Raw genomic sequence first — 22,752 nt, 5'->3', positions numbered from 1 at the left:
CAACAAAGAAACATCTAAGTTTTTATTTTGAGGATGATCATATGCAGTTCCAAGCCTCTCAGTTCATTTCTTCTGATGATATTAGATGCAGAAAATAGGCCAAAATCAGAAGTTATATAATAAATGCACATGTATATTGCATCAACTTCTTTTTCTTTAGCTGTTCTGTAGAAAGAATGCTTCCTCTATAAATCACATTTATCTGTATGTAAGTCTTGGAAGGGCAGTTATATCCATTTAAACCTAGCTTTGTTAAGATACTGCTATATGTCTCAAAAATATAAATTCATCACTATGAGTTTTGGTTTGTTAAAGGGTGACTGTAATTTTTTCTTGAGTGTGAATGACACCAGAGCAGTTGAAAATACCAGATTTCAAGACAGTAAATCTTTATATGTAATGTGCCTTGGGTAAGATAAAAACAACAGCCTTTACATGCAGAAAATTTCATTTGGCTGATGCAGAATGTAAAATTTGCATTAATCTTTGCAGATATCAATGGGGATGGCTTCATCGATGCCAACGAGTTAACAGAAGTGTTAAAGGCAGCCAATCTCCCTCTCCCAGGATATAAAGCCAGAGAACTCATTCAGAATCTGACAACCACTGAGAATGGCAGGATCAGTTTTGATGAATTTATTTCAGTAAGTAAGATGTTATTTATTTCAGTAAGTAAAATGCCAGGTGGGGTACTCAAGGTGGCCTCCAGGGCACAGCAGAGGCACAAGTGTAGGGTCTCATGGGCACCTCACCGATCCGAGGAGTCTCTGCACTGGAAGAGCTGAAAGCAGAAGGTAACCACATTAGGAAGCCTGCAGTTACCTGGGACAAGTTACATAAATGCAGCTGTTTATTGCATAGACTTTGTACCGTTTCAGTTTGGTTGATACAGCAAGATAAAGTTCTTCAGTTGCAATTTGCAAAAAGATTATGTTCTGGCTAGATGATTACAAAAAGCTTCAGCTGATTGAAACTGAAAACTTTATGAGGCATTTTTTCTATTTTCTAGTCTGAACTAGGTCAAAAGCAAATTCTAAAATAGTGGGATTTCCCTCGTGATGGAGAAGCAGGTTTTTACTTACCCTTTCTTCAAACCCAAACTACTCTCCTCCAAAGCAACATTTCCGTTATTTAGCTAATCCTTATTCACTGCTTTGAAAGCATAAAATCTGTGCATAATCCTGTTGTACCACAGCAGATACACAGATTGTACACAGAAACCCATTGAAAAATACTCAAAGTGTCCTTTCCTATTTATGAAACAGAGAGAATGTGTCTCCTGGCCCAAGAGCTCACTCTTTTATCTTGGTTTAATTATCTAAAATTTTAAAATTGTCTCTCATACTTGAAAGATTTTCCAAAACCTGAAGAGTGATGATGTTGCCAAGTCATTCCGAAAACAAATCAACAAGAAGGAGGGGATCTGTGCTATTGGTGGGACATCTGAGCAGTCCAGTGCTGGCACACAACACTCTTACTCAGGTAGGTACAGCTGTCCTGTGTTGATAGCAACAAATGAGCCCTCAGAGATCGTATGCACCTTATCTCAGTGCAAGCCCAGGTGCTCTGGCCTCAGTGACCTTCGATGGCTGCTTCCCTCAAGGCTGGTGCGTGGCAAAGAGCTGTAAAGGTGACAAAGCATCAGAGCAGGGTCTTTGTCAAAAGTAGTCTGAGCCAGTTTACTGGGGTGGACACAGCTGTGGCTACGGGAGGAAGCTCCAGCCTGTTTATCTTCCATTACTTTAAATGCACTGCAGTCCTGCTGGAGAACAGCTTCCCAGTACAGCTGCAGCAGCACACAGATTGGCCTGTTGCTGTCCCTGCTCACCAGTGAGGCAAGGTGCAGGTTTCCCACTGTTTCTAACCCATTTCCTCATACGTTTTACCAGTAGTTTGTCAGCTATTCTGTAAACTCAGATAGTTTCTGACTTTTTTTCTATAGAGGGCACAACACCATCAGGGCTCTTATCCCAGCCCGTTTTTCCAAGCTGAAAGTTTGGGGCAGCCAGGGTTGCTTCTGTTGCCTCCTGGGCACAGCTCACACTGAAGCAGCTCCACAGAGAGGAGGTCCCACCTTTGGCTCTCTTCCCCAGGGGCAAGAGTGGGAGACTGAGTCGCTCCAGGGCAGCGAGAACAGGGGATGCTTTCTGTGATGTTTCCACCCACCTGAGCACAGAGGGCTCCTTCTCTGAGCTCCTGGGGCAGCGTGAGCTGTTGCCTGTACAGGACAGCTATGCTACAGCCCTGTTGAACTACAGGCAACATTTGCCCATTACCTGCTGAATACTCCTTGTCCAATCCTGGCCAATCTAGATATTCCACATGAAAAGAGCGAAATGTACAACACAGAATTGACTTATTTGAAGCTATGTGGGATTTCTATTCAGCAGAGTGATACAACAATGCGTTCAAATTATTGCCCAATCCAGTCTAGATATTTCACATGAAGAGGGTGTAAAGTACAATACAGAATTGACTTACTTGAATTTATTTGAAGTTATGTGGGATTTCTATTTAGCAGAATGGTACAAAAATGCATTAAAATTATGGTGCACGTACAAAATACTCTTTGCAGAGCTTAGCATGTGCACTATATAGTTGAATCACATGAACTTCACTACCAGTCTCTATATTATGTTTGCCCTCATGACACCAGGGAACCCTGGTGAGTGGGAAGGACTATCAAGGGTGCATTAACTGGCTCAAGCCCATTGCTGTCTTCAGCTCATTTGCTTGTCTCCTCAGACCCTTCTTCCATAAAGGGTTTTGTTGATCAGTCACACTGGTGGGAGAGGCGTCTGCCCCAGGAGTTCTGCCTTTGTAAGTAAAATGATGGTAGAGGTACTGCACAGCAAACTGATGGATTTGACACTGTGTCCACAGAGGAAGAGAAATATGCCTTTGTCAACTGGATTAACAAAGCCCTTGAGAAGGACCCTGACTGTAAGCACGTGGTCCCAATGAATCCAGAAACAGATGACCTCTTCCAGGCGGTTGGTGATGGCATAGTGCTTTGGTAAATAATACCTGTCTTTCTCACAAATGGGAACCATGAGTCTGCAAAAACTCACGTCTGCTTAAACAGAAGCTTCTGAATTTACATTAAGCTCACGTACCTTAGCAGACTCAGGGCCTTAATAATAATATGATTTTTTGCTTCTTTTATCTTCAAAAATATAAAGCATCTTTCATGTTTAATGAGGATTTTTTTCTTGCCTCTAGACCCTTACAATTAGATGAAGTCAGTGAAATTTGAGGAGCTGCTTGGTTTTATTTTTGCCCAAGGACTTTTGGGGTTTCACACAAAGCAGCACGAAATAGTGAGTGCTTTCACAGACATTTTCTGCACAATAAACCTTTTCACATGACTTCACCTTGTGGCATTCTTGTTTTCACACCTGTAGCACAGTCTGTATGTGACCCAAAAGAATTGCTCAAGTATTGAGTGTGTGCCTCTGTGTGTATATGTAGAAACAGAGGGTAACTATCTGTTTTTGTTAAGTAACTCTGCAGCTCCTGGACTTGTCCTACAGTGTAGTGACAACAGCTATATTTGTATTTTGTGCATGAGTAGCTGTCAGTGTATTTCTTGTTATTTTTTTTCTTATATTTCCAGTAAGATGATCAACTTTTCAGTGCCAGATACCATTGATGAGAGAACAATCAACAAAAAGAAACTCACGCCCTTCACAATACAGGTACTAAAGTACAAAAAGATTCTTTTCTTCTCCCCTTAGGATGCTTTCATACAATCACTTAGAGCAAAGGCTAGATATACCATGGTTCTGCCCAACACAATCAGGCAAAGTTTTTGTGGTAAAGTGAGATGCTGAGGTCCATGTCATAAAAACATAAGAGACTTATATTTCTGTTTCTCTCCAAACATATGAGCAGTCTGACTAACCAAACAAAATGTGTAATGTTTACCAGATCAAAGCTTTAGATACTTTTTTGGTAGATGCCATATGCAAGAGCAGCTAGATAAGTACAGTGACCAGTTCCAGTTGGAGTAGCTCTCAAAAGGCTGAACCCCACATCTAAGGCATGGTGATGGACTTGACCTCACAACTGCTGTGTTGCAGTCTGATGTCCTCACCAAAATATTAACTGTGATCCGGGAAGTACCATGGTGTGCAACATGCCTGAAATGGGACCATAGCCTTTGCCTGCCTTTTACAGGTCTTGCTATTTCAGCTTGATTACTGAAGCACTTCTGTATTTCTATTACATGCACATGTGTATGACTTTAAAATTGGACAAAAAATGGTGCTAATTTTCACCTAGTTAAAGTTTATTGTGTTTCTCACTGAGCATTATGTAGACAGATTTTTATATGAACAACTCCTATGTATCTGGGTGTAGACTATAAATAGATATATGGAATACATATGAATCTAACCAAGTTTAGCCCTCAGCTACTCTGATTTGATGGAACATTAGCCAGACTCAAGTAAGCTCAGAAGCCATTAAATTGGATTTTTATGCTGTATATCACATTTTTCAGTTCTAATCGTTTTGGTCAGCAGCATAGCTTAATGATGCAGCTCAGATCAATCCCTGTCACAGATAGAAATGATTTGATCAATATAGCTTCCACTTTAACTTAACCCTTTTACAGCTGTCTGGTGGAGAAAAGGTAATTAATTTGAAATGGTCCAATTTTTCTACCTCATGAGAATTTACATTGTGTCTCTCTCTGCATTTTGTATCTAATCAGATCTCCCTGTCATGCCAGCAGTGCTGAAATTCACGTGAAAAACTGCAAATCTGTATCATAAATTAGATTTTCCAGGCTTCTTTGCCTGCTTCACTTGTCCTCTGTTTACCAAGCCACCTTTTTTAATAGTGTAGACCTATGGATCAAATTTTCTTATTCACTTTGTTTTAAATGGAAATGGGGAAGGAACATCATGTTCCTGAAATATCACCTGCTTTCTGCCCCTCACTGTGAATCACTGTATCCCTCTGATTCCACTGAACACTCCCAGGAGTCCATACTCTGAAGTTCAGAAAGAAAATATCCAGACTTCCTTAGTTCTGACCTTGGCTGAACTGCGAGGTTAAAAACTTAACAGGAATCATACTGATTCCTCTGACAGAGTGCTTTTTGTGAACACTGCCAGCTAGCAGCTTGGAACTTAGGCATCAGGGCTTTTGCCTAGTGCTTAGGGAGAGCTGGGCCTGGAATATCTGCCAGTCACTTGGGTTGTAGCTCTCTCATTCCTCCATGTGTGCAAGACTGAGCAGAGGAGAGCCTGCCCTATGCTGTAGCTAAGTCTGTACTTGAGCACGTGCTTGAGCAGTAGCTGTAGGGAGAGCCTGAGTTTGGTAACTAGGATTGAGCCAGGACACCCCTGTGAATGCAGACATATGCTCTGAGCTCCAGTGCTTTGTAACATGGTTCTTTCTGTCTTCATATTGGCATCCAGAACTTACCTGTACTCCCCAGGAGATACTACATTCCCTGTTCCCTGTGGTCAGACATGTATCCTGGGTTGCATCAAAAGGTGTGTGGCCAGCAGGTCAAGGGAGGTGATTCAGTCCCTCTACTCTGATGAGACCTCACCCAGAGCACTGCATCAGGAAAGACGCAGTTCTGTGTACATAAATGCATCCACAGTGAAGCTGCCTGCAGATTTCACTAGTTTTGGCTGTGCTCCCTTCCTGTATCCTCAGTTCTCCAGTTACTGCATCAATTCAAAACATCTCTTCTTTCCGTAGGAAAATCTGAACTTGGCCTTGAACTCTGCTTCAGCCATTGGGTGCCATGTTGTTAACATTGGAGCTGAAGACTTAAAAGAAGGGAAACCTTACCTGGTTCTGGGTCTTTTATGGCAAGTCATCAAAATTGGACTCTTTGCTGACATAGAGATCAGCAGGAATGAAGGTACGTATGGCTCTTGATTTTAGTGCTCTACTGTTATCGCTGAACAATCTTTAGGATAAAGGTCTTTCAAAAAAAAAAACCATACATTTTTTTCTTCAAGTATCTGTTGCGTGTTTTGTTGACTGCTATAGTTTTCCTTGCTTTTCACAAGTTTCAGCAGTCAAAAGTCCAAGGCTGACTATAGACTTATATGTTCAGAGCCATTTCATGCTCGTTGGACCAGGAATGATGGTCTACACCCAAGTACTGATGTTTTGGCATTAAATCTGGGATAAGGAAATCTTCATTCAGAAAGCTTTGCTCTTTCTTGATTGCCAAACATCTCCTCTTTCTTTGTGAAATCAGAATTATAGAATCACAGAATAATTTGCTTCAGTTTGTCAATGTCTCTGTCGTACTGGGGAGCCACAAACTGGCACTCCAGATATGTCTCACCGGTGCCAAAATTCTCCATGAAGTAGCTGCAGGGTGAGCGTGTGGGTGTGTACATGCAGTTCACATGGCACCTCATCTTGCTACCTTGTTCCTTATACCTCTGGATAGTCTGCTCAACCAAGAGTGACACTTCTTTCCTCTAGTTTCCATGAAGGTTTTACCTTCATTGCCTCACCCCTTTCACATTTCTATCCCTTTCATTGCCAGAGCCACCAGTTCCCAGAGTTTCCATTCCTTTGTAGGTAGCCTTACCTTGCTTAATTGCTACTTTTGACTTTCTGGTATTTTCTCCTTCACTTCTCATCTAAAACTTCAGTTTGTCAGGGTAGATAAGCCAAGATAATTTTGATTTCTTTTCAAGTTCTCTCTTTCCCTGGTCGCCTTTCTCTGCAGCTGTTCCAGGAAAAATTCCCATTTCTTGAACATGGGACACTGTATTTCCAATGAACTTTCATGAGCGTATGATATCAAGATAGTAGTACATCCCAACCTCAGTGGGAATTACCTGGGATGCACTTAATACCATGTTTGTTTTTCCTATGGTCATATCAAATGGTGGCTCGGAGTAGCTCAGAAGACATCTAATACACCCAAGTTGTTCTCATCCTCTGTTTGTATAAGCTTTTAGCTAATAGCAGTTATTCATATCAATTCCCTAGTGAATGTCTTTGAACATGGAACTATTAAATTACATTCTGTTTTTATTACTGTCATCTGGTTCGCTCTGTCTGATTTCCTAATCGTCCTCTGTATTGACTGTGCCACCTAGTGAATATCATCTTCACATTTTTAGCACAGTGCTAGTATTTGTGCCAAGATAATTGATGCAAAAAAACCCCCCAAACCATTAATCCAAAAATCAATTCATGATGAACTCCACGAGAATCCTTCCGCCAGCCTACAGTTAACACCGTTCTCTTCATAGAATATTCTGTCTAGTTTCAAATGCTTCCATTATCCTCCTCTGGTTTAGTTTAACCCCATTGCACCCTATATCAAATCGACTATGAACTCCAGATATAGTATGTCTCCAAATTTCTTTTATGTAGCAAATCCGTATTTCTTTCAAGGATTGACAAAAGATATTGGAAGAAGATCAGAGTAGTGTGACACACTCTCCCTTTTTATCACATTAATAACTAGTTTCCATGTTATTAGTTCTTCTTTTCAAAACTTGTTCTAAAGCCTTTCATGCTCCAGGGATCAGCTGAACATACTGCAGTTGCAAGAGTCAGTCCTTCCCTCCTGTCTGTTTCTCCTTTAATGAATACTATATTAATTTTTCTATAAAATAGGGTGTCTTCTCCAAATGACAGACAAGTTAACACTACTGGTGCACTAGCCCATGAAGTCATGTGCAAGTACTCCAGAATACCTGTGTGAATCCAGTTTCAGTGTGAAGGTCACTGAGATTTCTTTAATCTGAGCTGCAGAAAGTCTACGTTCATATTTTCATTACAATCTTGCCCCTGCGCTCAGCATCACTGAGTCCAGCTCTGGACTTCTCAGCTCAGGAAAGACTTGGACCTGCTGGAGCAGGTCTAAAGAAGTGCCACAGAAAAACTCAGAGTGCTGGAACACTTCTGTGAAGGCAGGCTGGGAAAGTTGGGATTTTTCAGCCTTGAGAAGAAAAGGCTCCAGGGAGACCTTATAGCAGTACCTGAAGAGGCTTATAGGAAAGATGAGGACAAACTTTTTAGCAGGACCTGTTGTGATACAAAAGGGTTTTAAACAAAAGAGGGTAGATTTAGATTAGATATAAGGAAGACATCTTTTGTGATGAAGGTGGTCAAACGCTGGCCTAGGTTTCCCAAAGAGGTGGTTGATGCCCCATCCCTAAAAACATTCAAGGTCAGGTCATATAGGGCTCTGAGCAAACTGATTTAGTTGAAGATGTCCCTGCTCATGGCTAGTTCTTAGACCACACTGAAATTGTCTTCCACTTCTATATGGTCCACAACTAGACACACAAATAATAGCCTTTTTCTCATTTTATTGATGAGACCCTTTGTCTGTTTATGTCCTCTGTCATACTAACCCATCTTGAATTTTGGCAACACTTTGGCCACTCACCTTGAGAGAGAAAACAGCCGTACATTCTCCTCATAAAGTATTCACATCATTATTTTTTTCTTGCCCCCCCGCCCGCTTAGCCTTAATCGCTCTTCTGAGAGAAGGAGAGAGCCTGGAGGATCTGATGAAGTTGTCTCCAGAGGACCTGTTGCTGCGGTGGGCAAACTATCATCTGGAAAATGCAGGATGCAACAAAGTCAACAACTTCAGCTCAGACATCAAGGTATGAGAAACATTGACCAACAACAGCAAAACAGTAGCTCCCACCCAAATTTCTGTCTTCCATACAAGGACTAAACACTGAAACAATCCAAGCAGCTGAGACTGCTTTGTTGTAGACATGGAGCTGGGCACATAGAGTATTTTTAGTGGGGTTTACCTTTCCACTCAGTAGTATTCCTCCTCCTCCCAACCTCCCAGTCATCACTGTCAGCCCCAGCATACCAAACACCTGGAAGAGGAATGGCTGCTGGCTCTGGACAGGGCATATGGACTCTACCACTGTATTTTCAGTTCCTTGCCTCTATTGCTCTCCTCCTTCTTAAATTTCCTTAAGTGACTCTTGATCTGACTTTGGTTTGGGAAAGCCTGGACCTTACTCAAACATGTAACTAGATGTAGCAGAAGGGATGGGGCTCTTCCAGTTCCCCCACTTGATCTTTCCTTCAGTACACCACCTGGGTTACCTGCACCTCTTGCCCCAATGTAGCCTGGAATGCACTGACCTGAAGGTTTTAGTTCAGTGGGACTATTCAAAGTAATATATCCCAACACCTTTAGGAGTGGGTCTCAAGTCCATGCAGCATATTTCACATACTTGAGACTTCATGGGCTCATGGGTGCAGATTTCAGCAGAGATTTCTCATAGTACCTTCATTCTTCCCAGATGTATTTGAACCTCAGTGGTGCACACGGATGAATTTCAGACACTAAAACCCAGTGTGAGGCCCAGTTAGCATCCCAGAACTGTGAGGGATATATCAGGGAGGGTGTCTGAGCTGGCTTTCAGGAAAGCCAGGGTACTGGACAACACACTGACTTCACCAGCTACAACCTGACCTGACTGCTGCCAGTATAGCAAGGCAAAAATTCGGCTCCAGAGACACCTGGTTGTAGGTTTCACTAGGGACTGAAGCATAAGCATAGGCATTTACCTGAAATAGAGAAAGAAACTCAGGGAATGCTACAGGAGGGATGGAGAGTCAGATTTGACAATCCAGTTTTTATTGTAACAGATTTTTGCTTCACTGGGTGGAGGTGACTGGAGAATGTCAAAGAAAGGGAAGGGAATGGAGTCTTTCCCATCTTTCTGTATGCTAGCCAAGAGGACTATAGTGCAACTCACTAAATCCTATCTACAGTTGAAAGCTAAATTGCAATTATGGTATTTACAGTTGGAAAATAAGGCACACATTTACAAGACTTTAGCATTTACAGCCATTCTCTAAGTCTGTTTCCCCAACTCGCTTCTGTTATAAATAACCACTTCTAGATATGCTGGGTAGTAATGTAGATGTAAAATATTTAATATACTCCATTTAATCTACCTTATATTTTGAAGAACATTAGTTGAGTTAGTCAAGTCCCTAGACATTAACGTGTAGCTTTATTTTCAGTTCTTTGAGCTATTGTTGATTAATATTTTCCACATATGGAAGCAACATTATACTTTGCAAAAGATTAAAGACACAACACGTTAAATTCTTGTCTTGTTCCTGCCCTTTTTCCTGAAAAATGCTGATACTGTTGTTAGTTTTAACTTTTGTCCTTGAAAACTATGCTTTCTCTTCCATAACTGTTCAAGCATTGCTTAGAAATCCGCTTTAAACATCTGCTTTTTCCTTCTGCATTTTCTTCTATTAAATGCTCAGCAGCCTGACTTCTACAACATTATAAAGGTATGCATTTTCTTATCTCTAATTTTATGTTCTGATTAAGTAAATTCTAATATCTCTTTCTTGTTGCTGTCCTTTTAGTAAGTGCAGCACACAGTGTTTTGTATCGTGTGTTGAACATTGTGCAGCACATATATATTGGCTTTGGGAAGAAATAGATCTGGCAAACACAGCATAAAGTAGGAATTGCTAAGTGCTTCCAGCTTAATTAATTTAATTATGTAGCCCAATGATCGATGTAATAAAAACGAAGCACGCAGCCACATTGTTCAGGGAGGTACTGGCATGCAGAGGCTGAGCTTTAGATGTAATTTTTCTTCCCTTTAATTTCTCTGTCTGTCACAGGACTCAAGAGCTTATTACCATTTGCTGAACCAAGTTGCCCCCAAGGGAGATGAAGAAGGCATTCCAGCTATTACTATTGACATGTCAGGATTAAGGGTAAGATGAGATAAGTTTAGAGTAAATGCCGATATTTTCTGTCTGTTACTTGCATTGCTGGTCAACATAGGGTTGCACTGGAATGTTGGAACAAGCAAATCCTTTTTAGCATTGCAACATGATCTTGTATTTCAGAAATCAAAGCTTTCAAAGAATTAAATTATGTGTTTTGACTTTTACTAGATATTATCTCTAAAACTTAAGCAACTATTCAACCACACTGATTAACTACTAGCTTGTAACAAGTGTATTTAAATAAATTTATTTGGGAATTTCATAAAACCATCACATTTTGTATGGAATATGACTGTAGAAGCAGTATGGTGAGATGGTTGAATTATAGGCAAAGTCCATTTGAAAACACAGACTTGCCGTTAGTAGAAGTGGGAAAAGAAATAGCTATAAATCCATCAAGGACCTGCTTTAACAGTTCCACACCTAGATCCATACACAGCCACCCCAGGTGGGTCTTGCATGCAGTGCCAGGCAGTGAGGTGAGGCTGACGCCCCGTTTTGTGCCAGCACAGGAGAAGGACGATGTCCAGCGAGCGGAGTGCATGCTGCAGCAGGCGGAGCGCCTGGGCTGCCGGCAGTTCGTCACGGCCACTGACGTCGTCCGGGGGAACCCCAAGCTGAATCTGGCCTTCATCGCCAACTTGTTCAACAAATACCCTGCCCTGCATAAGCCAGAGAACCAGGACATTGACTGGAGCTCCATTGAAGGTCAGGAAAATGCATATAAAAGATGCTTCTGGCCATCCGTGCCACCATATCCCGAGCTCTGAGTTGATGATACATCAGCCTAACCTTATGTCCTTCAGACATATATTTGCTGCCCTCTTAGCACAGGCAGCCTTTGGAAGCAGAGACTGTCCTTTCCCTCCTTGTAGCTTCTCATAATTTGGGGCTCTGTTCTGTGGATAACACGTGTTTAAAGACAAAAAGGTTTGTGGGATGTCTGAACCAGTACGGACTATTGAGCATGCTTTTAGTTGAAATTCGAGTTGATCTGGCATTGTCTTATTTGAGGATATAAATTAAAAATCAGATCTTGCATAAACCTACTGCCTGCTTGCTCTGGATTGGGGTCAGGAGCGCTATTGTATGGATCATTTGTTGCGCTTCAGGTCCTTCTGTCTCAGCCTCACAGTGAAGCTGTTCATGCTGGGGCAGAGGCTGTTCTTGATTTCTTGAAGGCATTTAAAGGCCAATCTGCCAAAATACTATAATATATAGGCCATGAAGAAACATTGCGTGGTGTACCATGCTTTCTTATTTCTCATGTCAACCAGTGTCTCCATTTGTTATTTCAGCACACTGTAAATTCAGAGTTAGGGTTTCTTCACAAGACACTTATTTTACCAGAGTGTTTTGTTTTGCAGGCTTGTTGATTGATATATCTGTTGTTTTAGGTGAGACAAGGGAAGAGAGGACGTTCAGGAACTGGATGAACTCCCTGGGTGTTAACCCACGTGTAAATCACTTATATAGGTAAGACGAGGTGTTACACTTTCTTCACATGATAAACACAGCCAGAAACTGCTTACAGAATATATATACAGAATATATGCTGCTTTTTGTATTTTAGGAACTAATTTTACCTCTGCTAAGTTTAATTGTGTTTCTTTTCTCTGTTCTTTGGACAATAATGTATCTTTTTTTGTTGTTGTTTTCAGTGACCTGTCAGATGCCTTGGTTATCTTCCAGCTCTATGAAAAGATCAAAGTGCCAGTAGACTGGAACAGAGTGAACAAACCACCATATCCTAAACTGGGTGGCAACATGAAGAAGGTAAAAAAACCTGAAATAGCTCCAGTAGTGAGCCTTGTCCTCAGAGAATGTCTATATAGTTTCAATGTCTATATAGTATTAAACAGCAGTGTGGGTAATCATGTTGCTCTCCAGTGCCAACTACAGTACATTAAATTATTTTTTTGTCTAGTTAGTGAATAATTTTTCATCATGAGAAATAAACAGACATCCAACTCACTTGCTCTGTTGACAGGTGAAAAATATTTGTCAAGTAAAAAGACTTGACATCTTCTGCATAAGTCTTTAAAATCTGTATTTGCAGACCACTTTTGCTACTGTTTTAAGCACCAATTATAATACATCTGCACCGAGAGACATATGGCACCACCTTAATTGCAGCTGTCTGGATTACTGCCCTCTACATCAAATGAAGACAGTGATGATAAGCATTCTTGACCAAATGCATCAAGAACTGATCACACAGTTGCTGCCAAATGCAAAGCTTTTTTGCAACTATCTGGATGAGTAATTCCATCCAGTTAAATCAGAGCAATCTACTGACCTAAAATATTGACTGGGACACTAACCCTTTGTCTCAGTGCAATGCCCTAGTGCTGGAGGTACCTGTGAGCCATAAATTTTTATTTTCCAGAATAGTCTGCTTTTCAGACCCTGATGACAAAGAATAACATTTCTTTCAGTGTTAACTGTTTTCTGTGGTGTTTTTGGAGTGGAACTGCCTGCTTGTAGTCAAGTAGCTGTATTATCACATAGTCCCAAAATTCCTGTTTCCCCAGGAAGATCTAGGCTGAGTGATCCAAGGAATTTAAAGTAACAGTGTCTTGTCTTCTTTTTTTTTTTTCTATATTTTTGAACCACACCGACTGTGCCATTAACAGCTTGAAAACTGCAACTATGCAGTGGAACTGGGAAAGAATCAAGCCAAATTTTCCCTTGTTGGCATTGCTGGGCAAGATCTCAATGAAGGAAACCGTACACTCACCCTGGCCTTAATCTGGCAGTTGATGAGAAGGTATGTCAGTCAGCCACAAACTTCAGAGCATTTTGGTATACTCAGTTTACCTTGTAATAGTTTCCTGATGCTGTCACTGAGAAGGCTCTACAGGCGACATCTTTATCACTCCTATGTTTGCACTTAAATATGAAGGCAGAACTCCTAGCTAGGATTACATCCTAGTTAGGGATGTGATCAGGAAGCACGTCTTGTGGGCGAGGCCATTACAGTCAGCTCATGTAGAAGATTATTATTGTCACTATCTGTATTACATGAATAAATGTTCATTGCATGGAAGGGAGGAAAAGAAGTTGAAAGGTCACAATATCAGGGAATGGGGAGAATATACTGGAAACAAGGAAATTATGCAGAAGTTTTGTAACCTGCTATCTGAAATGGGTAGAACTCAGTAGCTCTCCCCATTTTAATGCAATTCCCTGTGGGTGCATATGTGTTTAAGAGCTCCGTAACTGGGATGTCTTTCCAAGATGTATGCTCACATATTAAAAAATATTCCAGGCTTCTTTTTATGCAGAAGGTGAGCAGAATGATTCCCTTCTTTTCCTAACGCCAGTGATTATTTTTTAAGCACTTTGAGAATGAGTCATTTACACTGAGATCCATTAAGAGGGACCTTCTAGGAATTTTGAGTATCAAAACCTTATAACATTCCCAAAACAGTGACTAAAGAATTGGGGATGAATTAGACTTATTAGATAATTTACTGTGTTATAACTCATATGCACTGCGAGTGTGTGGGAGGCAGAGGAATATCAGGTCGAAGAGGACTTTTGGGGTGATCCCAGTCAAGAACAGACAGAAGACTTTGAGAAAATATTTTGGCTTCCCTTTTAAGGTACACCCTGAATATCCTTGAAGACATTGGTGGTGGAGAGAAGGTCAATGATGAAATCATTGTCAGCTGGGTCAATGAAACACTGACCGCAGCCAGGAAGGATTCAACCATCTCCAGTTTCAAGGTATAGTTTTTTGTTAGAAGTGTCTGCTTATGAATCTCTTATTCAGTGTGTTTGTGTGTATGTTATATACGTTGCCTGTATATACATGTATGTGTGCATATACATGCACACTCTACATTATGATGTAACTAACTACAGAGTTTCATTATTCCCTTTCAAAGGCACGTTCAAATATACAGATTTTATTCAAGGGCCTTTACTGTGAAAAGGTAATAAAAATATGATATGACCATAACAGAAAACACTTTGAATTCCAGTTTGACATGGGAAATCAAAGTATGAAGCTGGGAATGGTGACTGGAATTAAGCAAGAACTGCTGTGCTGTTAAGTCTACAGCAATTACAAATAACAGTATTAAAATGAACATTAGCAATACATTTATAATGTGGTGCTACCATTCAGGGGTACCTTACCCTGTTTTGCAAGGCACCATACAAACACTGAGATGGACCAATTCTGGAGAGCTTCCAATTCTGCTAACGGATCTATGATGCTTCCCAAGCTAGGGGACACTCGGTGGATATAAATCAGCAGTTTGCACCAGGCGAGAACAGATCCATCAAACTTCATGTAGAGTTCAGAAATTACACAGCTGTTCCCTCTCGCACCTCCTGTCAGTAGATGTGTATCAATGTCCTCTCCCCATAGGAAGCAAATTCACTAGACTCACACCGCATCTCTTGATTTAATGGCACTGTATTCTATGACAAGGTGACCTGCTTAATGGATGAGGGGAGGGCTGTGGGTGTTTTCTACCTGGACTTTGGTAAAGCCTTTGACACAGTTTTCTACAGCATCCTGCTGGAGAAACTGGCTGCTTGTGGCATGGATGAGTGCACTGTTCCCTGGGTAAAAACCTGTTTGGATGGCCAGGCCCAGAGAGTGGTGCTGAATGGAGTTACATCCAAGCTGGTGACCGGTCACTAGAGGGGTTCCCCAAGGCTCACTACTGGGGCCGATCCTGTTAAGCATTTTTATTGAAGGTCTGGACAGGGGGACAAATGCATCCTAAGTCAGTTTGCAGAGGACACCAAGCTGGGTAGAAGTGTGTATCTGCTGAAGGGGAGGAAGGCTCTGCAGAGGGGCCTGGACAGGCTGAATTGATGGACCAGGGCCAATTGTATGAGGTTTAACAAGACCAAGTGCTGAGTCCTGCACTTTGGCCACAACAACCCCATGCAGGGCTAAAGGCTGGGGAAGAGCGGCTGGAAAGCCACCCAGTGGAAAAGGACCTGGGAGTGCTGGTCAAGAACCATGAGCCAGCAGTGTGCCCAGGTGGCCAAGAAGGTCAACGACACACTGGGCTGTGTCAGGAATAATGTGGCCATCAGGACCAGGGAAGTGATTGTCCCTCTGTACTTGGCCACACCTCAAATCCTGTGTTCAGTTTTGGGCCCCTCACTGAAAGAAAGATGTTGAGGTGCTGGAGTGCGTCCAGAGAAGGGCAACAAAGCTGGGCTTGGGTCTGGAGCACAAGAGGGACTTACAAGGAGGGGCTGGAGGAGCTGGGAGGTATTTAGCCTGGGGAAAAGAAGGATGAGGGGAGACATTATCACTCTCTACAACTACCTGAAAGGAGATTGTAGTCAGGTGGGGGTCTCTTCTTCCAGGTAATGAGTGACAGGATGAGAGGAAATGGCCTGAAGTTTGGAAATGGCCAGGAGAAGTTTAGATTGGATGTCAGGGGAAATTTCTCCCCTGAAAGGGTTGTCCAACCCTGGAACAGGCTGCCCAGGGAATTGGTTGAGTCACCATCCTTAGAGGATTTGAAAGACATGTAGATGTGGTGCTTAGGGACATGATTTAGTGGTGGATTTGGAAGTGCTAGGTTAAGGTTGGACTTGATGATCTTAAAAGTCTTTTCCAGCCTAAATGATTCTATGATGTCTCATCCATCGGGTAAAAAATGATCCTTGAAAGAGTTCCTGGTCTGCCTTAGATAAAAAATTATTCTGAGCAGCCCTTTGTGAAGATCTAAATGGTATTTCACTGAACTGTGCATTGCTCTTGAGCCTAGACTCTGACTTTGTGGTAGATCTGTCATCCTGTTCTTGCATCTAATTTTATTTTTCATGTATGCAGGATAGCAAAATCAGCACCAGCATGCCAGTCCTGGATCTCATTGATGCCATTCAACCAGGATCAATCAAGTATGACCTCTTGAAAACAGAGGACCTGAATGATGAGGAGAAACTAAATAATGCTAAGTATGTTCATGCCAAGTGACATTCAACATGAGTTACTTGCCCAGGCTTGTCTAACTCTGTCTTTGAAAACTGCTTTTCTGTCATTCCCATCTGGCACAACCTCAATTGAGAAATACCACCAGAGTTAGAAGCATGAAGGCTAGGGATTAGGTAGTAAAAGAATATCAATGGAAATGAAATGTGTAATGTTGTAGTTCCTGCTTTATAAATCCCTTGAAGGGATTAAAATCACTTGGCTTCACAAGCTTCTATTTTCTCATATTAAATTTAAAATTTTTTCAGAGATCAGGGAACAATGCCAACAATAGTGAGCCATGGAAAACAGTGATTAGAGGTCATGATAGCTCTTTAGGTGCATACAGGTGGAACAAAGGCATATTTAAGAGAGAAGGGGGAGGACAGGATTCATGCCTGAAAAGTTGATTCTGTGGATATAGATACTGATTTTTTTTCCCCTGAATGCAAACGATTTCCTAGCAGAGAGTCAATTCTGGGGGCAACTCCCTTTCCTTTCAGAGTTACACAGATCACCTCCTGGTCTGATCATCAGTTTAATTTATCTTTTTCTGTGTGGTAACTACAAAAGAGGAAAGGATGATAGTAAGGGAATCAGAGCTGCCATCTTTTTTTTGAAGACTTTTCCCACTCTCATTTTTCCCTTTCATTTCCTACCATCTGTTCTCTTTCTTTCCTTGCAATTCTGTGTATGCTTTTCTCTGTACTTATTCATTCTTCTTCTGTTCTTTTCCTTATTTCTCACCCCCATCACCCTCAGCCTCCCAATGTTTCTCTGCATCTTGGGGCAAATTTCACAAATGTATGTGCTCTGAAGTGGGAAGAACCTGAGATTTTCTACCTTTTAAATGAAAAAATAGAAGAGATAAACCCTCTGAAGAACAGACAATACCTGTGCATCAGTGCACTCTGAGCAGGGAGATGGGAATGTCAACTTGCACATTCTGGGTATGACTGAAGCAGAAGTCCCTGAATGTTGATTTCCAACAACACTGATCTCCCTCAACATCAGCCTTCTGCTTCCGCCCTTGCAAGCATGTTTATGCACAAAGACTGAGTCTCAGGGATTGAGAAGGAGCAAGACCAGAATGGCTGGTTGTGAGGATAATCTTTCAGGGGAAGAGAGACTAAATGTTTCATACCAGAGTTTGACCTGCAGTTTCCCATCCTCTAGGTAATCAGTGCTCTTACCATCAGGAAATACACTCTACCTATTGCTAGAAATGTAGTTCTTTATGAACTTGTCTCATACATTCCGACAGAAAAGTTTAACCTTGGTGAATCAGTAAAACACACTTTGGTATTGATCATGTAAAACATTTAACAGAGGGAAAATTAATGCTACTGCTCTAATTTATGTCTTTGTTTTTTCCTTATTTTTTTTTTCACCCTGCAATGCAGATATGCCATCTCTATGGCAAGAAAAATTGGAGCAAGAGTCTACGCCCTTCCAGAAGACCTGGTTGAAGTAAAACCCAAAATGGTCATGACAGTCTTTGCTTGCCTTATGGGAAAAGGCATGAAGAAAGTTTAAAGCACAAAAGACTTTTACTGGTGCCTGTTATTCACCCTTTAGATTCCCTCAAACTGGATGCTCTTCTCTGTATCAAAGAAATATGCAGGGTGCTCATGCTTTTAAGGCATGAATGTTACACATCGTTCCAGATCATACAGAAGTTGTGTATTCACGTGTATCCAGGAAATATTTTGATTTGAACAGTAATATATGCTTGATTTCTTTGCCTTATTTTCCACTTTGCTAGATAAAACTATTTCATATTCCTGAATAAGCTTTAAGTACCGAGGCATAAACACATCCTTTTATTAATGGATACCAGGGTTTTCTGTCAAAGGTCACCTGGAGATCTTTGTCTTGGGAGGTACAGACAGCTTTTAGGACTATGAAACATTATATGCTGCTTCTGCCTGAAAATATTGTCATGCTTTTCATAGCATTTCTGCCATACTTACCTTCAGTTTGCACCTGGGATAACTCAAGGGGTTTCCCCCAAACCAATTCAAATATTAGTGACTATATTTTTTGAATAGTAGGGTTCTCTTAGGAAATCCTTTTGGAAAAAGAGAAGTATTTGGTGTCTGTGATGTGTTGCTAGTATGTGAACTGAGCAGTACTTTTCCCTGCCTCTGCTCTCAGTGGCATTACTCAGAGATTACATTACTGCTCATGGAAAAAAACATACTGCAGCCTGGACCTCCAAACTCTGGAACCTTTGCAAGAAACATTCTCCAAAAGAGAATTCATTTTTGTGTCATAATATACTTAAAACATAAACAGATTGCAAAGCATGGTAGAAATGAAAACCATAATAAAGAAACTAAGGGAATGTACTCTGTTAGTAGCAATACTGTAAGAAGTGAACCAAAGGGATGCAGAATGACATATTTATATAGCCAATAAAAATTAAACTCTGTTAACTTCACAGACTTGCACTCAAAGGGCTGCGGCTCTGATTCAGGAGAGCATTTAAATCTGTGCTTACATATGAAACACATACTAAAATGCTTCCCTGAACCCAGGTTGGGATCCTCAATGGGGCTACATCAGCTTAGCTTTGCAGCTAACAAAGCATTGTCAGTTTACCTCAGATGAGGACCTAGCCATGTCTACAGATAGTCAGTGGGATATTTGCACTGAATCTCTTCCTTGGCATGAGACATTTACTGTTTTGGCCTCTATAAGGATTTTACTGTGTTGAAATGCAGAAGGAGGGAATTTTGCCTTAATGCAATCCCGTTGACACAGTCTTAGCTCTCTCCCTACCCACCTTCCTCTCCTCCTGCCCTTCAGAATTGCCTTAATAAAAAAACCAATATTTAGTGATGTGAGAAGTCTCTCCAAATAAAATGTTCTATAAAGCCAAATGTGTAGTCTTTGCTTTAAGTAGTGCATGTGTTAATTGGGAGGTGTGTATCATATAGCTGAAATGGGGACAGATTTAAAAATAATCTGTGGGCTCACTAAATATATGTCTTCTGTATTGTTATCGAAACCACAGATTGCAGAAAATGGGAAGAATTATTTCCTAGGCTATTTCTGAACATGCCACTCTGAGACACTGCCAAAGGCGAGACATTTTGCTGACTGGACCTGCAGTATAATTTTCCCTGTTTGGCACCATGCCCATCGTTCTCTCCTTTGCTCATGTACCGATGAACTTCTTTAGGAATTCTGCGATGCTAATATGCTGCTTTGTTTCTGCAGTGATGGCCAGATCCTGTTCCTGATCAGATCTGGCTGCCCTGTTCCTCTTATGAACCTGTGTATTTAATGCAGGGTGGGAAAGTTACGGCATGCTAAGACCATCCTGTCTGGTCACAGTATAAAGGAGGAGAACATCTTAAGTACTATACGATGTTATATGTTATAGCTTACTGCCCAGGGAGGGGGAGTTATCTATGGTCCCTATGCCACTCCAGTTTTTGGAGGTAGGAGCTGCTGCTGCCAGAGAAGAGGGGTGGCACTGAAAAAGCAGCTGTTCTCTTGTGATTGATTTGGGAGCCCTGCAGAGGAACACCAGAGAAAGGAAACCGGGCACCTGCCACAGAGCTCTCCCCGTATCTAGTCCCTTGCCTCCAGGTTGCCTTTGGGAGCACTGTCTTTGAGCCCCAACGTGCAGCTCTGCAGCAGCGCCGAGATCCCCGGCACAAGCCCTGGCCCAGTGCAGCAGGGAGAGCTAACCACGAGATGGCACTCACTCCATATGGAGTTCTAGAAACTGGCAGGCACGAGCTCCGACAATGCGCTCCTCTGAGAATGGAGAAAAAATTGGATACTTAACCTAGGCAAAACGCCAGCACCTGTCAGTGTGCAAAAGGGAGTAAGTGCTGTTGGCAGGGATACTGTAGTAAATGCCTTGCCCTATCCCTGGAATTTCCCTTGAAAAATGGATCTGTCGTGACCCCAAAAGTGTGGGGCTGCATTCCAGTACAGGAGTGTAAATATTTTCAGTTTTCCGTGCATCTCTGTTTAATTGGGTATTCTTGTTTATTTGATGGATTTGTGGTTTTGCTTTCATGAAGCGGTAAGAGCAGCCAGTAATAAAGCTCCCAGCAGATGCTGAAGGGGTTAAACCTATGACAAGCATCACCAAAAAACCCCATCAGGATCTGGACGTTTTTGCTGTTGCTTTTCTCCAACTTTCTCCATCACTCTTAGAGAAAGCAGCTGTCTTTGGGATTCATTCCCAAATCAAGCTGGCTTTGTAAGCACTTCCATTATTGATTTTCATTGCACAATTAATCATAATTTTCAATGCTTCAAAAAAGGCTTAGACATTCATACAAATAAAAATAAAGCATCAGCAGTTAGACTAACTAGGAGAAAAAAACATGAGGGCAATCAATCCACATGCTTCAGGGTACAGTCTGATCACCAGATGGACTCAGAAGGAAATATCCCCCCATAGTGTAGTAAAATATAATTAGGTGCATGATGAGGATTTTACACCTTCTTGTAAATCATCTAACCTAGCTAGAAATCATCTGTTCTGGCCTTAGAAAGGGGTCAGCAAGCAGTATGGTTGGCTGCTGTGTGCTTCTGTACAGGTAAAGATAAGTTTCTACTTCCTCCAGAGCTGGAACTGAACTAAAACCCCAACCTGACATCACTCATCCTTCTAGATGGAGCCTAATTCTGTTGTGAGCCTAATCACAAACTTCAAGTCCTGGTATCCATTGCTGCTTAACTGACCAGCAGCTTTGGTCTGGCTTCTGCTTGCAAAATAGAGCCCTGAGTCTGGCAGATGGCTGCAAAAAGCATGTGAGCAGCACTGGTCCTACAGCAACTATTCAGCTACCGCTGCTTTCAGCTTGATGGAGAAGTGGATACTGGTGCCTCTGATCTTGAAAACTTATGTGCTGAGTCCAGGTCTCTATCTTCTGCCACTTCTGGCACCCTCCTCCACTGTCTGAAGAACAGACTTGACAAGAATTTGGGAGCATTTTTTTTCAGGCTGCTCAGCCACATAAGTCCAGTGCTTTTCAGGCAAGCAGACAGGGCAAGCAGCAGAGATTAGCACCACCACTGAATGCCTGGCTTTCATTGCATGCTGTTTGGTGAGCAACACTGAAGCTAAAATTTATCCACAAACCTAAGAAGCTGTTCATTAAGTAGGACACAAAACGAAGGAGCTCTGTGTAAGGTGACATCTGTGGACTTTGTACAGCTTAGTGTGAGAAAACTCTGAATTAGGACCTTAAAAATGTTCTCATTTTTTAAATCATTTTTATGTTAGTCAGCACTCAATGTCAGTTCTCTTCCGCCATCAGGAAAACTTTGTCATTCCCCTGACAATTCATTTGCTGCTCTGAAAGTAACACACAGCTGAGTCTTAGTTCTAACTGAGTAAAATGATTATATTTTAAAGCACTGTTTTTCATTGAACCTTATTTACTTTTTGTGCCCTTATAACATTTTAAAGGCAACAGTGCTTTACAGTAAACCTAATTTGTTCTGAGGCTGCAAACTACTATTACTATTACAGACTCATGATCAATTGTCCAAAGCTAAGAAAGGCCAGAATTCACACAGGCCATGTGTTCACAGGTAATGCTAGGTCTGGAATTTGGGACAAGAGCAGAAATCTACATAACCGATCATGCATAGATGCACTCAACTCCCTCAGGACAGGCACTCATTCAGTGCATTTGTTAAGGATCTAAAGAAATACAGCAATGAAAACCTGTAAATGCACAAAGCATGGATAGGAACCCCATACATCCACTCGGGAAAGCTCCTAGCAGGTGAGTGACAAGCATGGTGCTGCTTTGATTCACATAGGCAGAAAAGCAATGTCCCGCTGCCAGGCACCTCTGGCAGCCTATGAAATTGTCCCGGTTCTTCACTGCAGTTAAGCAAACTCAGAGCACGTCTTGGTTCGTCACCGAAGTGGGGACTTATCTTCTGGCCAGCCCCTCAGCAGTGTGCTCGCCCTTGATTTTGCAGCCCTGGAGCAGAACACCCTGCACATCTGAGAGGTGGTGGATAAACCTTAGGAGCATCAACCTCTACATGCCTTCTCAAGACCTGTG

At 41.7% G+C, this 22,752-nt stretch overlaps 1 protein-coding gene across 5 annotated transcripts in view; it reads left to right on the top strand.

Annotated features, from left to right (window-relative positions):
- Positions 1-19,584, top strand: part of LCP1 (lymphocyte cytosolic protein 1) — a 51,212-nt gene extending 31,628 nt beyond the window's left edge. For 3 of the 5 annotated variants that reach the window (XM_050334062.1, XM_050334063.1, XM_050334061.1), the window contains exons 3-17: positions 493-644; positions 1,353-1,482; positions 2,884-3,016; positions 3,617-3,698; positions 5,722-5,887; positions 8,476-8,618; positions 10,267-10,293; positions 10,636-10,731; positions 11,259-11,454; positions 12,144-12,222; positions 12,408-12,522; positions 13,383-13,516; positions 14,355-14,478; positions 16,562-16,686; positions 18,103-19,584. In XM_050334062.1, the coding sequence (XP_050190019.1) occupies positions 493-644; positions 1,353-1,482; positions 2,884-3,016; positions 3,617-3,698; positions 5,722-5,887; positions 8,476-8,618; positions 10,267-10,293; positions 10,636-10,731; positions 11,259-11,454; positions 12,144-12,222; positions 12,408-12,522; positions 13,383-13,516; positions 14,355-14,478; positions 16,562-16,686; positions 18,103-18,235 (1,835 nt within the window). In that variant the 3' untranslated portion in view covers positions 18,236-19,584. The remainder of the gene's footprint in view (positions 1-492; positions 645-1,352; positions 1,483-2,883; positions 3,017-3,616; positions 3,699-5,721; positions 5,888-8,475; positions 8,619-10,266; positions 10,294-10,635; positions 10,732-11,258; positions 11,455-12,143; positions 12,223-12,407; positions 12,523-13,382; positions 13,517-14,354; positions 14,479-16,561; positions 16,687-18,102) is intronic. The other 2 variants (XM_050334064.1, XM_050334065.1) reach the window with 2 other exon arrangements.
- The last annotated feature ends 3,168 nt before the right edge of the window (positions 19,585-22,752 follow it).

Source organism: Myiozetetes cayanensis, unplaced genomic scaffold (assembly GCF_022539395.1).
Source record: "Myiozetetes cayanensis isolate MyiCay16 unplaced genomic scaffold, myiCay2020 scf5-8, whole genome shotgun sequence".
Taxonomy (NCBI): Eukaryota; Metazoa; Chordata; class Aves; order Passeriformes; family Tyrannidae; genus Myiozetetes; species Myiozetetes cayanensis.
This window is presented reverse-complemented; position numbering and strand designations above follow the sequence as displayed.